Genomic DNA, 14,492 nt, shown 5'->3' with positions numbered 1-14,492 from the left:
ATGGAGGATTTACGCTGCTCTGCATTGCCAAATGCAAGAACAAAGCCTTTCAAGAGCCTATCCGATAACAGGAAGAAATCTTGGCCCATAAGGGGAAGGGCAAAGCTAGTCCAGCCCAATTTGAAGCCTAACACCATTCGTACTTTTTGATGTTGCCAGCCGTCCTAAACTTCAGATTATTTCAATGATATGTTTTCTTGAAAGTTGTTAATTCGGATTACAAATTCTCATTCAATGCTTCCTTTTTGTTGTTTTCAAGCTTAGAAATTCATTTTCTTTTCTATGCAAAACCAACTTGGAGATGAATATACGATGCTTTCAGAGAAATTTTTCTGCTGCTTTACCCCATGTGGTTCCCCTGCAACTCCCATCTCCAATGTAATGATTTCTTTCCCTCTTCTTCCCGCTAATTTCTTGCTTTTCATTTAGAATTTATGTTATATATGCACTTAATTAATATGGGTACCTTGCAAGTTTGCTTCTTCTTTTGTGATGTTCCAAACCCTTAACATTTGGTGCTAAAATTGTAAACTTTTTTTGGTTTTTCGGTTTCATTCATTCTTATATTATGATTTTATGGTGTTTTAAGGGAAACCCATTTTTGGTATATATTGCCTGATGAGGTCAAGAGTGTGGCTCTTCTAAATCAATATTCTGAACTCTTATCACCATGTGAGAGAGAGAATGTTAACCGCATGGGTGGAGACCAGCTGAAGAAAAGAGCCCTGCTTGCTCGAGCCTTGGTTCGCACTACCATTGCCAGATGTAGGTCTCCTTTTTGTTTTTCTTAGCATTTTGTTCATATTAATATTTTATATTCAGTTGTGTTGCAAAGTGATTAAAGACAATCAACATATCTGATATTCTTATCTATATATAAATTGCTCAATCTTTCAAGGTTAACTGAGACAATCAATTTCTTAGTACAAAAAGGTCTGTACTAATATGAATCTTGTTTAATCAGAATTAGATCAGATTCTCAATTTTAATAAGTAAATTACTCAATTCATGTCCAACACGTCACTGGTGTGCTGATGCACCGTCTTATTTGGGGTGAAAATAACTGCCATGATCCTGTATGTGATCTGATTTTCTCTTTACCACATGAAGGTTCAAACTATTACTTAAACTTGCGTAAGTGGTGTACCAATTGCCAGCCAACAATGTGAAAATGCCTAACTGCAAAGAATGTTTTCAACATGCATATCTTAGGGACTCTAGATTTCCTCTTGTTATAAAACATGCTTTGCATAGACTAACATAGTTTTATATTGCTAGATCAGATGAATTGTGACATAAATCCAAGATCTTTGAAGTTTAGAAAGAACATCTATGGGAAGCCTGAGGTGATTAGTAAAGGATTTGCAATCCTTTTTGTTTGAGGACCTTGCTTTCTTCATATTTTTGAATCTCATTCTATGTTCTTCCACATGTTAATTGTTTGCTTGTCCCATACTTAAATAGGTGGAGTGGCAAAATGAGGACAATGTTAGCCCACCACCCTTGCATTTTAATATCTCACACACCTCTTCTATGATTGCCTGTGGTGTGACAGTAAACGTCCCAGTAAGTCCTATTGTTATTCTTGTGAGATACATAGATATGCTTACAACAATAATTATGTCAGTTTATCTTTGTTAAAGTTTTGTTACTAGATGTACTCAAACTTGGTGTAATTTGCTTTCAATAATTAATATAGATTGGCATTGATGTTGAAGAGAAGCAACGGAAGATAAAGAACAATATCACAGCCTTTGCTCAACGCTATTTTTCTCCTTATGAAGTGAAACTTTTAACTGCTATATCAGACCCCGAAGTTCAGTGTCAGGAGTTTATCAAATTATGGACTCTCAAAGTAAGCAAGATATTAATAATAAATCTGCCCTAAAGCATGATAAATCATAGTTGAAATGTAATGTGTTCATATTTTTCTCAAGTTTTCTACAATGTGGATATCATGTCCAGGAGGCATATGTAAAAGCATTGGGAAAAGGCTTTTCAGCTGTGCCTTTCAAGACCTTTACTATTCAGTTTAGGGCTACAGCTACAAGGAACCTTCATCCTCCTGGAATTTCAGTTTCAGAGGTTAGTACCTGAATTTTATGTGGGTATTATATAATATGAGTAGACAGACATCATCACTTGTGTTACATTATCAACCTAGCTTTGTTATAACAAATAATCATTTAGCCAAATATTGTTAAGTTAGTCATTTCACCTTCTTGCTGAGCATTTTGAACTGAAGTTAACGACTAAAAAATAAAAACCAATAATGGTAGTAAACAAAGCTTTAGCTGAAGTGCTACTAGGGCAGATTTTGGATAGGTCTTGGTTATGATAGGGCATGTAAAAAGAAAAAAGTACCACTGAATGCTATGATTGGGATCTCTGGATTATGATCTAACATATACCACTGAATTGTATCAAAAGTTTCTGATTAACACTACTCACATTGACAGGGATCTGAAGAAATTGTTGAATCATCTAATGACCCCACAAACCTCACAAACAATTGGCAATTAGCACTCCTGGAAGTGGCTGGTTCTCATTATGCTGCCATTTGTATGGAAAAAGATAAAACTGTTGGAGGTTGGATTCTGATTCTTGTTTGTCTAAGATAGTTGTAGGTTGCATGGTTGCTAAAACGTTAACATTTTGTTTGTAGGTGAAGCAAATATGCCGATGAAATTGACTGTGTGGAAAACCATTCCATTTGTCGAAGATGTTTGTGTTTCCGGAACTGATGCAGTTCTAGCCCTAGGTGGCATAATTGAGCAATAGCGGCAATGCACTGCTAATTGGCCAAGTAATGATATATATGATGCAATTTGCAGTGGCATAAATTACATCTATTTTACCCTTGCAAGTTCTTTGTAAATTGTATTGAAAAGTATTCAGCCATATTTGGTGCCTGCTATCACATAATCTGGGTTGGGTGAAGTAATCCTCTGAATTGAAGCTTTGCTACAGTTCCTTTAAGTCAGACATAGTAGCAACATTTACGTAAAAAGTTCCATTTGTTAAGGATGTGATAGGTTTTGTTTCTTACCATTTTTGACCATTCTACGGTAGGAAACAAAGAAATTAAAAATGTTCACTCGGAGCTTAATCATTCTGTCAAAATTTTGGAGGATTAGGGATAAGGTGTTGTAGGCTATGTATAAACCTATCTAGGTTTCTACAGATATTGCGTCATAATAGTTCAAACTCGAGGCAATCTCCTCTTGTTTTGAGTGTATTGATCATGTAAGGAAGTGGATGCATGATTCTACAAAATGAGAGCAATTGTGTTTGACCAACTGGTACAACGATCAATTGGAAATATACAAGTACAAACAAGAGAAAAGGTACAAGCGGAAATAAGAATGCTCAACAGGTTTCTCAAAATTTGCTTGCACATTTTTCTCTGTCTCAAATATAATCTCTTTACTCGAACTCTTGCCCACTGCAACTAAGGTGAAGCAGTTATTTGCACTTACTAGTTAGTACAAGGAATGCTTCCTCATTGACAAACCCAGATCAATATTCCCGGTCATTCTCCAGAGGCCCTCCAGTAGAACAGCAAGTCTGCTTGGCAAACTGGGGTAGGGATGCATCGATCAATAAATCAACCTCAAGCATGGCTAGTTGATTGCCACCTCTTTCTCCGAAGGCCCTCCAGAGGGGATGTTATCTTCTCATCACCTAGGATTTGGCCTTTTATGAACTGTTAAGGGATGCTGTCCAAGGCCTTTCTTCTTCATCTCAGCTTATTTCTTTGGTACCATTTCTAATCAACCCAAAGCTTATCCATAGAACAGTTGACCATATATTCTTGCAGCCGCCTTCTGCTAAACCAGCAATCCACAGGCTTATGCTTGGGGATGTAATTCTCAAATTCAAATATTTTGAAACTCAAATCTTCAGTCTTCTCCCTGCATATTTTCTATTATTTGAGAACATTTTGGGAAATCCTTTTATAACCAGGGCATGTAGATTTTGCTATATGGACATCTCAAGTGAATATTACCAATAGTCTTTGCATGAACATAGCCCATCCCTGAAATGGTGGAAACGGGTTGCATCTCTAACAACAAGTTGACGATCCACAATCTTGCTGACCCCCTTGAGAAACAAATGGCAATCTTCACACACTCTAAGGTTTTTTATCACAACAATCTCTGTCCCTGGCTCGGAGTTCAACAGTCCGAACACAATTGCCAACTTTTCACTATGAACGCCCATCCCAAGGAAAAGTTCTTTACTTCTCCTTTCTTGATTGTTTTTACAGCCAACAAGTTTCTTCACCAAAGTTTCCAGCTCATCTACCATTCTGTATATCTCCACTGATTGTGGATGGCTTTGGTCCCCACATAAGAAAAGGTAAACTCTCCCTTTATGTTCAAGATGGCTACATCCTGGATCCTTTTTGAGATTCCGCTCCCTCATCATTACTCTAACCTTTAGCACTCCTTCCAAATTCTCTGCCTCAGCATAAATATTGGATAGCAGAACATAATAACCAATATTTGTGGGCTCAAGCTCTATAACTTGTTCGAAAGCCAACTCTGCTATCTCTACATTATGGTGAATTTTGCAGGCACCCAAAAGGGCCCCCCAGACTGCACCATCTGGCTTTACTTGCATTGATTTAACGAGCTCCAAAGCTTCATACAGCCGACCAGCCCGACCTAGAAGATCCACCACGCAAGAATAATGCTCAGGACCTGGCTGCAACCGATGCTTCGTCTCCATTTCAACAAAATAATCCAAGCCTTTTTCAGTCAAACCCGCATGGCTACATGCACACAAGACACTCACAAATGCAGCACCATCAGGCCTAATACCACCCTTGATCATCTCATCGAATAACTCCACTGCAATCTCTCCATATCCATGCATTCCGTATCCACCTATAATCGCTGTCCATGAAACCACACTTTTCATAGGCATACCATCAAAAATAGCACGAGCCTTGACCAAATTACCACACCTAGCGTACATATTAATCAGCGCATTATTCAAAAATGGATTCAAACTAAATCCACTAGACTCTATCTGCTGTTCAACCTCACGACCAACACTAATAGCGCCAAGGTGAGCACAGGACGATAAAACCCCAACAAATGTGACAGCATCCGCACAAATCCTACAAGCTTTCATTTTTTTATAAAGTTCTAAAACATTAGAAGCAAGTCCATTCTGCGCGTACCCTGAAATCATAGCATTCCAAGTAATCAAACCCTTTTTGGGCATCTCATCAAACAACTTCCTACCAAACTCAACCGCCCCACATTTTACGTACATTGTAAGCAAACAATTAGAAACAGAGAAATCAAGATTCAACCCTAATTTCACACAACAGCAATGAAAAGACATCCCTGCGCTAAAATACCCTGGTTCAGAAAACATCGGAATTAAACCCAAAATTGTAACTGAATTAACAGAAACACCCATTTCTCTCATTTTACAAAACAAAGAAAATCCTTCAAAAAGACGGGAAGTTAGCGCGTAGCCTGAAAGCAAAGCATTGTAACAAACCGTTAATTGATTTGATATTGGGTTTTCATCGAACACTTTGCGGGCGTGTTCGACGGAGTTGAATTTACAGTACATTGATATTAGAGAAGTGAGAACAAAGGGTTCCAGGGAGCAACCGGATTTGATGACGTGGCAGTGGAGTTGTTGGCTGGAGAAAGGGAGTGAAAGGGAAGCCGAGGATTTGAGAGCGAAAGGGAAAGAGAAGGCGTTCGGGGTGGAACCGCAGCGCAGCATTTGGCGGTAGAGAGTTAGAGCTTGGAGGTACTGGCATTGCTTTGCTAGCTCTCGCAACTGAGTGTTCCATGGAATTGAAGTCATAGGAAGCAAAAACGGCAGGGAATCGATGCCGCTTTGGAGTCTGAAGATGAAGCCGCTAAGCTTTTGGCGGGGAGAAACCGCAGGGAGAAGACAGAGTGTTCGAAACGCAGCGTTTGGAGAGGAAGCCACGTAAGAGGAAAGCACGCGATTGGAGAAAAAAAACTGAAAATTAAAATATAACGGTGGGCCGCGTAGCAGGCAATCCAACAAGAAGATAACGGATGATATCTAAATCGTCCATGTCGACAAGACTGAGAAATAAAATCCAGGGGAAGACAGAGGAATAGAAGCGAAGAAGAGTCGAGTTCGAGCCATGGAGGCAATGCATTTTTCAACCGTTGCTTCCCGCCATTTCTCGGCGACTTCCGGTTCCTTTATGACGAACAGGATGTTCTACAACAGTCCCAGAAACACAACTTTGCTTGGAAGTACATGGAGTATTGGTTCGAGCAATATCACTTCCCTTTCTTCGAGGAATTTGTTCACTGTAAGTCAATAACGAAACAACAAAATAAAGTAAAGAAAAAAAAATTACATTTACACTTAACTCTAAGTTCAGGTGTCGAGAGATTGCGCGAAAGAAGCAAAGGAAATTTGCAAACCTCTGTACTTTTTAAGTATCTAAATTGATTAAAGTTTTGTTTTTGTTTTTTTTTGTCGGCAGAGAGAAATATGGGGATGGGTAAATTCCAAGACGGTAACTTTAAGGAGAGAGATGCGAGGTGTTGTACGAGCTGAAATGTTTGGACAGTTGACGAGTGGCCTCGAAGCTGCTTGGACCAAGCTTAAAGGAGAAGGTTTGATCCCTTTCTTTTTGGTTAATTTTCTTTGAACTTATTATTTAGGAGTTTCTTTTTCTACTTGAAACAAAGTTAATTTGCATACAAGAGTGAATAATTTTCTTCAAAAGTTGAAAGTTAAAATTTTATTTATTTCTTTTGCATGACAAACGAAGCAACTATTTTAGAATTGATGTCTACCCATTTGTTCATTTTAATCAGTTGTGATTTGCTTTTACTTTAAAATAAATTTAGAGAAAGTAAAAACCAATAATTATAGTAACTACCTAGAGAAGTTAGTTTGTTGGATGTTTGAGTTAGGAGTGAACGCCTTGTGTTTCAGAGGTTTTGACGAAGGAGAACATTGTGGAGCCAATGCGCGATATTAGGAGAGCACTTTTGGAAGCAGATGTAAGTGACTAGTATTGGAAATACTTCTTGTGGTTTTTAATTTTTCAACAGGATAACATCTGAATAAAATGGTTTGTGTGTCTCTGCTGACAGGTTAGTCTGCCTGTTGTTAGAAGGTTTGTCCAAGCTGTTAGTGACCAGGCTGTTGGAGTTGGCCTTATTCGAGGAGTGAAGCCAGATCAACAATTGGTTAAGGTATAAACTCCTATCAACAAAATGCAATTTGTTAAGCAAGCATTGAAGGGAGGTTTCTATGGATTTGTTTATCATGTGTGGTTGACATACTTGGTAGCATGATCTTTTATTACCTCCTTCATGCTAGAAGATTAGAACTATCTTAGTGGTCTATGATTTTGGATCCATGTGTATCACTTACGTATTCTTTTGGTCGCAGATTGTACACGATGAGCTTGTGAAATTGATGGGAGGAGAGGTTTCTGAACTGGTCTTTTCAAAATCTGGCCCCACTGTTATATTATTGGCTGGTCTGCAAGGGGTTGGAAAGACAACTGTTTGTGCGAAGTTAGCTAATTATCTTAAGAAACAGGTGACATTTGTGTTGTTGAATATAGACAAGTTTAGCTTTTTCCTTAAGCCTCAGTTGACATTGGAGCATAATTTTGACTACAGGGTAAGAGTTGCATGCTTATCGCAGGAGATGTATACAGACCTGCTGCTATCGATCAACTCGTTATTTTGGGCGAACAGGTATAGGATTTTTATTGTCAATGGAATTCTCTTTTTCCTAGTAGTTTCATATGATTTCAGTTATCCACTTTTCTTTCAAATTTGATTTTTGTTCAAGTGGATTTCAAAGAAGATTTTCTGGAAATGATAGGTCAAGTATATGTTTGGTGTTAGCTCTAGAGTGGCAGTCTTACCAGTTAGAGGTGCTAAACCTTGTGAGGTGAAAGCATGGTATTTTGTATTCTCTAATACCACAATGGAGCAATGCGGAGTGAACTTTCTGGTCTTGTTGATCTGAATCATCTGTCCTAGTTGTCTTATTTAACAAGGTATTTGACTGATGGTAATTGATGCTGGAGCAACAGTGTACCACAGAATTGGAGATGACACACTTTTTCATGAGTTTTCTCACATTACTGATTATGATTCACAAACACTGAACAAATGAAACATAAATAGCTATCATAGAAGCTTTCTAGCAAAAAGGTATCTTGTTAAAGTATTTTCTCAATGAATTTCAATTTAAATGGATTTATTTTCAGTTTTAGGCAAGTTAAAATTATAAGACTGATGCCATAGTGTTACTAAATAAGTTAATGGAAACTTTATCCATTTATTTTGCATTTTCCGAATGTTAGTTTTGACCTGTGACCATAGTTCCAGTTTGTTTCGTGACTTAAGAAATGTATTGATTGATCATGACAATTATCTTTACCCGTCATAACGTCGTTTCTCTTTTGACTTCTTCTAAAAGTTACTATTTCTCATATTCTGTTATAGCTGGTGACAGGTGGGCGTTCCTGTATATACAGCAGGGACTGAGGTCAAACCATCTGAAATAGCGAAGCAAGGTTTAGAAGAGGCCAAAAAGAAGAAGATAGATATAGTGATAATGGATACTGCAGGAAGGCTCCAGGTAAAACATAAACATCTGTCATTGCAACTTTTAATGATTTTTAAATGATGCAACATCCTTAGGTTAATCTTCCATACATTTTAATTTCTTGAATTCAACAGATTGATAAAGCAATGATGGATGAGTTGAAAGAAGTGAAGAAAGTATTGAATCCCACAGAAGTTTTGCTGGTTGTGGATGCAATGACTGGCCAAGAAGCTGCTGGTACTCAGACTTCCAACTTTCTTTTTTAATATGCCACTGCCCTTTTTCATTTATGCATTAATAGATGTTATGATTATTTTTATACTAATAATCTTTTAAATCTTGTTTTTTCATACTATATATTATACACAGAATACCGTATAAACTTTTTTCCTCAATAATGCATTATGTACTTTCAGTACTTATATTTGTAGAGCATGTATCTCATTCAAGCAGAAGAACTGCAGCAATTGATTGGCTCAGTATTCTACTTAGAGTGCCAGGCAGCTGGCCCAATTCATACATAAATGACCTAGGAGTTTTATGGTTGAAGTTTACACATTTGGACCCACTTAACAATATGTACATGTCTTTGTATCTATTTACCTGCTTAATTTAGCTATTGGCAAGACGAAGACTGTCACAAGTTCCATGATCATCTTTTCTTCATCTTCTCTTAAAATTCACAGCCTTGGTCACAACATTCAATGTTGAGATAGGGATTACTGGTGCCATTTTGACAAAGCTAGATGGAGATTCTAGAGGTGGCGCTGCTTTGAGTGTTAAAGAGGTTTGCCTTACCAGTGCCTTTGATTTTCTTCACTTAAAATTATGTCATAGAACCTCTTCCTTGGCGAAGATATTTCATCTCTAAGCACCTGGAAATTGTGACAGTAGTTATTTTGCGTTTCTTTAGTGGTAAATTGGACATTGCTGTATGTTCTATATTGTTGACACTACAGGTGTCTGGGAAGCCGATCAAGCTTGTAGGACGCGGAGAGCGCATGGAGGACCTTGAGCCTTTCTATCCAGATCGTATGGCTGGACGCATCTTGGGAATGGGAGATGTTCTCTCATTTGTTGAGAAGGCACAAGAAGTTGTAAGATTTCAGTGACTTTTATCTCACATCCTTTGAAACTAAACACATCTCGATAAGTTTTAATCCAAATGTCTGTTTAGATGCGCCAAGAAGATGCTGAAGAGCTGCAAAAGAAGATAATGAGTGCAAAGTTTGACTTCAATGATTTCCTAAAGCAGACTCGTGCTGTTGCACGAATGGGCTCCATGACTCGTGTTATTGGAATGATCCCTGGAATGGGGAAGGTATGAAAGTTTGGTTTCCTATTCTCTGGGGTTGTGTTTTAAAGTTTATGCAGCCTTCTTGGTCCTTTTATTTTACTGTTACTGCCAGAATAGTAGTCTGTCCGTCAATTATTACTCTTTTTTCTTGAAAAATTGAAAGTTTATGGACTGCAAAAAGAATCTGGTTTGATCTCCTATTTGTTCAAAAACAGGTTACCCCAGCCCAGGTTCGAGAAGCAGAGAAGAGTTTAAAAATAATGGAGGCAATGATTGAAACCATGACACCAGGTTCTATTCTAACTGCTTTTAGTGTGGGATTTTGAAGGATACAAGTTGACCATGCATATCTTTTCTTGTGTTAAATTTATTTGATTAAGCTTGACCTTGCTTCTTGAACCATCAAGTGGTATTGCTCCTATACACACGGCCCCTTTCTTTTTCAAAATAAAAAAATTAACAAAAAGATGAAGCCATATTGCTCTACTCAATGTTTTACCAATGCAAGTTTCTGAGGCTGATAGGAGAGTGTAGACAATGAAGAGCAGAGTATACCAGAAAAGAGAGAAAAGTTCTAATCTTTTTTATTACCCTCTCTCAGTCTCATTCAAAATTACCAACTTTGTTTAAACCATGTATGGCTATGGTTAAATTGCTGGGTCTGGCTATGTACAATCACATGTACTGTGCCCTTCCATAGATGTTTGATTTTGGTGTTTGACTAGCGAGATTATGCAACTGGGTACCTCTTGCTTTTCCTAAACCAGTGTAGTATGCTATACATATTTCCTTGATGAGGGTTGTTTCTGCAACTTTTTGATTGCTATATGCATATTTAGAAATCAGTTTGATGATTAACTATGGCTGTGAGGAAACAGCATACTTGTATAGATGAATATGGCTGTGCTTACTTTGAAATGCTGTCTCTTGATTTGCTTCTTTCTCTTTTATTTCTTTTACTTTCTAATAGTGAACTTTTCTTATTTTCTTGTTTATTTGCAGAGGAAAGGGAGAAGCCGGAGTTATTGGCTGAGTCTCCTGAAAGGAGGAAAAGAGTTGCTCAAGGTTCCGGTAAAACAGAGCAGCAGGTATGCATTGTTTCTACTAGTAGGTTAATAAAATTTTGACAACTTGTGCATGAGATATGTCTTCTGGTATCAATATTAGGTGAGTCAACTTGTCGCTCAACTCTTCCAAATGCGTGTTCGTATGAAGAATTTGATGGGTGTAATGGAAGGTGGATCCATTCCAACATTGAGCAATCTTGAGGATGCAATGAAAGCTGAACAAAAGGTGCCTTGTTTGCAACTCTGCAAGTACACACTTATTCAGACAGTGTCATATAAATTTAAACTCGTTTATGATTGATAGAATTCTAACGGACTTCTAGTGTGAATTCAATGATTCGTGGGCAAGCTATATTCTGTAACATTTGATGTTTTCATTTTGTCCCATGAATTAGGCTCCTCCTGGTACTGCAAGAAGAAAGAGGAGATCAGAGTCAAGAAGGCAGTTTGCAGACTCAGCATCAACAAGGCCAAGTCCTCGTGGTTTCGGGGCAAAGAACTAGGAACTCAAATCTGAGGAACAGCAAGACTCTTCATTATCTGCTTGCAGTGAAAGCAGACTTTCTGGTGTTTCTTGAGAGCTGCGGAAACTCATTGCATGCTCATCATGAGAACAAAACTATTGAGATGATCATCCTGCAAAATTCCAATGTAACAGGAGATGATGTAATTTAACTTGTTTGTTAATTGCTTATTAGGCAAGATGCGCTCCACATCGAACAAACACAATTTCACAAGAAACCAAATTATGTTAGTATGGTATCTTCTTGATTGAGAAGGAAAAAAGGTTTCCACGACACAATGGCAGTTTGAAGCCAAAAAGTCATCTTTCATTGCTGAGATGGGTTTCCAAATAGACTTGTGTGTTTTTTCTTTGTTTTGACTTAAAAGGTTCACTCATACTATATTTTCAAAGAAAATAGAGAGAGTAGAGAAAGTGCCTACAATTATTCCCTCCATGGCTCCATCAATTCATTCATTAAACTCACCATTACAGAATCCAGGATTAGCTAATTCCGACAAAATGCTCGGACAGTTAAGAACAAAAATAGAAGGTCGTTAACACCCATAAAACGCTCAGAATCCCAGCTTTTGGGTTACTGACACGTGTCTTTGATCCATTTTCTATTGAGGTTCTGAAATCCCAAGCCCTATATCTCTTTCTCTTTTCCCATTTTCCTCTTCTTTGCAGCAAAAGAAAGGATACTAATTTAAGTTGGAAGGATTTTTAAGGAAAAATGGCAGATGGAATTTCTGATGCCTCTGGTGAAACGTTTCCAGCTGCTGACATTAATGGGGAGCTGAATCCCGGTGAAAACAAAGACTTTAAGGTTGATTCCGTGTCATTTGAGATTGCTACTTCTCGAGAAATCAAGGTAAATATATCTAAATTTACCTTCTTCTTTTCTTTTTTTTTTTGTCTCTGTCTTTGTATTTATCGAATTTTTAGATTTGATGTTGCGCTTATTAAATTAATTTCAGTGCACAAGATCATTCAAGACTTGCCAAAGTATCTGAACAATAAGAAAATTCTTCTTAATTAATGTCATATCCATGGTGTGCATTTAGTGTTGCAGATTTTATACTGATTTCTTTTACTACTTGCAATGAAGGAACGTGTTGAGGCACAAGAGAAAAAGGAGAAGAAGGATTCAATGCAGACGCTGAAAACAGCAATTTTAGTTTCAGCAGTGGTGGTGGCGGTGGCAGGAGCAGCCTTTGCCATAACCAAGAAATTGAAAGAGAAATGAACATATAATATATATGGCTGGCTGCAGCTAAAGAGTGTGTTAAATTTAGCAATTCAATCCTTTTTGGTCTCACTTTTATTTTTAATTTTTGTAACAATGATGCCCATTGGGGCTTTCCTTCCTCCAAATTATCTTTATGGAAGCAGTACTAAACCATGGATTTAGGAACTTCCTTGTGTTACCAGTTACATTTGTTCAGAAGCTATTCCCATTCATCTTTTCTGTATATCAAAGGAACGACGGTATGATATACGCTGGTGCAAACCAATGATCATTTAAGCACCTCTTTCTTTCTTTTGGATTTTAGACATTATATAGCAATAACATAAATGAGTCAAATTCAAATCTCAAAATTTTCTTTGATAAAAGAAAAAAAATCGTTCGATTTCAAAATGGAAAAAAAAAAACGAAAGTTGTAGTTATAGTAAGCGCTGATTTCTATGCGGTAGTTTTACAATTGATCTTACTTTTGAAATGACAAAATAAATTATCAAAACTGCTAAGTTAAGTCATTAAAGAATGTTTGAAAAGGCTTAAATTTCCATTGAAACTCGAAAATGAAATGCCTAAGTGTTTACTCAAACATAAGGTTCAATATAGTTTTAAAATCTTAATTTTGGGGTATACATGTCTCGGTATCTCATGTTTAGCAAGCAACAAGTATGGATACTTTTTGAATAAATATCAATACTTTGTTTATAAATATGGATACTCTACAATTCGAGAGCAAAAATGCCAAAACAGAGGTAAAAATATCAATACATGGGTTGAAAATAGTATTTTGTCTTGAAAGTATGATACCTCTTATAGAAGTATTGATACTTTAATGCAGGATTTGAAAAACTCATGTCAAAAATGTCGATGCATGTTACCGTTGTGTATGAAATTCACAATTAATGGCTCTATTTTGCATTAAATGCGATTCAATAGCTCCAAGAGATTCTCCCACTATAAATTAAAACTTCTTATCATATTTATGAAGTAAGAAGACTCTGGAATTAAATCAAAAATCAAGAAAACAAAACTTCAAGCATTAAAATCACTTTTCAATCGCTCTTGAGCATTTTTTTCTTCATTTATTGAGATTGACTTCTTTATTCATTTACTCAATACTCGTACGTATTTAACTTACTGACCTTAAAAAGATATCTTAATTCTTCCATTTTTCTCATTATTGTGATAATTGTTGATTATACCTTAACCATTTAAGAGGAAGTTATATTGGTTTTACCAAAAAATGTAAAAGGTTAAATCTTATCTTTGTAAAGGTTGTTGTAAAAATTATACACAGATAAAAGGTTGAACCTCTATAAAAATTATTTACAAATTCTTCTTCTTGCTCTTTTAAGTTTTATTTTGTCAAATTTTAATCTTTGAAAAGAGTGTGCACAAGATAATATCTTAAACTTAGTTTAAAACTAATTTCCTACTCTTAAAATCAAAGATGCAAAAAGCTTCGATTATTGAATTAATAAATTTACTTTATAAATTGAGCTTTCACTCTATCATTATGTTTTAATTCTTGAATTGCAATCGATATTAAAATTAATAACTTAAAAGAAAGTGTAGATGCTCAATTCTATTTAATTATTATTTTTGAAGTACTATTTATAGGAAAATTACATTAAGGTGTTCCAAGTGTGAAAGCCCTTACGATGTTCTAAGTGTAAAAGCGTTTAAGGGCATTCCAAGCTCAGAAGCACCTAAAGACATTTCAAACACAGAAATGCCCAGAAGTGTTCCAAGTATGAAAGTGCCTTAAGTGTTCTAAGTGCAGAA

General features: G+C 36.6%; 4 protein-coding genes across 5 annotated transcripts; 3 read left to right on the top strand and 1 right to left on the bottom strand.

Moving 5' to 3' along the window:
* Nucleotides 1-160: 160 nt before the first annotated feature.
* On the top strand, nucleotides 161-3,001 carry LOC110420757 (4'-phosphopantetheinyl transferase superfamily). The gene is made up of 8 exons (XM_021434128.2): nucleotides 161-378; nucleotides 590-765; nucleotides 1,279-1,346; nucleotides 1,465-1,566; nucleotides 1,700-1,855; nucleotides 1,966-2,085; nucleotides 2,460-2,589; nucleotides 2,666-3,001. Exons 1-8 carry the CDS (start codon nucleotides 302-304, stop codon nucleotides 2,779-2,781), a joined length of 945 nt encoding a protein of 314 aa, XP_021289803.1. The 5' UTR covers nucleotides 161-301; the 3' UTR covers nucleotides 2,782-3,001.
* Nucleotides 3,002-3,196: 195 nt separating this feature from the next.
* On the bottom strand, nucleotides 3,197-5,853 carry LOC110420754 (Pentatricopeptide repeat (PPR) superfamily protein). Of its 2 annotated transcripts, XM_021434124.2 has the most exons (2): nucleotides 4,010-5,853; nucleotides 3,197-3,914 (listed from the first exon to the last, which is right to left on the bottom strand). In XM_021434124.2, exons 1-2 carry the CDS (start codon nucleotides 5,836-5,838, stop codon nucleotides 3,770-3,772), a joined length of 1,974 nt encoding a protein of 657 aa, XP_021289799.1. In that variant the 5' UTR covers nucleotides 5,839-5,853; the 3' UTR covers nucleotides 3,197-3,769. The 2 variants fall into 2 exon arrangements, with proteins under 2 accessions (XP_021289799.1, XP_021289800.1); XM_021434125.2 differs by having other exon boundaries at nucleotides 3,794-5,853.
* Nucleotides 5,854-5,977: 124 nt separating this feature from the next.
* CPSRP54 (chloroplast signal recognition particle 54 kDa subunit) lies at nucleotides 5,978-11,794 on the top strand. The gene is made up of 15 exons (XM_021434126.2): nucleotides 5,978-6,325; nucleotides 6,503-6,635; nucleotides 6,961-7,028; nucleotides 7,122-7,223; nucleotides 7,423-7,575; nucleotides 7,659-7,736; nucleotides 8,506-8,631; nucleotides 8,733-8,835; nucleotides 9,285-9,385; nucleotides 9,558-9,695; nucleotides 9,776-9,919; nucleotides 10,111-10,186; nucleotides 10,898-10,983; nucleotides 11,063-11,188; nucleotides 11,358-11,794. Exons 1-15 carry the CDS (start codon nucleotides 6,152-6,154, stop codon nucleotides 11,463-11,465), a joined length of 1,716 nt encoding a protein of 571 aa, XP_021289801.1. The 5' UTR covers nucleotides 5,978-6,151; the 3' UTR covers nucleotides 11,466-11,794.
* A 184-nt stretch (nucleotides 11,795-11,978) lies between these two features.
* Nucleotides 11,979-12,972, top strand: LOC110420758 (uncharacterized). The gene is made up of 2 exons (XM_021434130.2): nucleotides 11,979-12,338; nucleotides 12,576-12,972. The coding sequence occupies exons 1-2, from the start codon at nucleotides 12,201-12,203 to the stop codon at nucleotides 12,711-12,713; spliced, it is 276 nt and encodes a 91-aa protein (XP_021289805.1). The 5' UTR covers nucleotides 11,979-12,200; the 3' UTR covers nucleotides 12,714-12,972.
* The last annotated feature ends 1,520 nt before the right edge of the window (nucleotides 12,973-14,492 follow it).

The sequence above is a fragment of the Theobroma umbraticum genome, unplaced genomic scaffold, assembly GCF_002168275.2.
Source record: "Theobroma umbraticum cultivar Fairchild unplaced genomic scaffold, ASM216827v3 scaffold_86.0, whole genome shotgun sequence".
In the NCBI taxonomy this organism is placed as follows: domain Eukaryota; kingdom Viridiplantae; phylum Streptophyta; class Magnoliopsida; order Malvales; family Malvaceae; genus Theobroma; species Theobroma umbraticum.
This window is presented reverse-complemented; position numbering and strand designations above follow the sequence as displayed.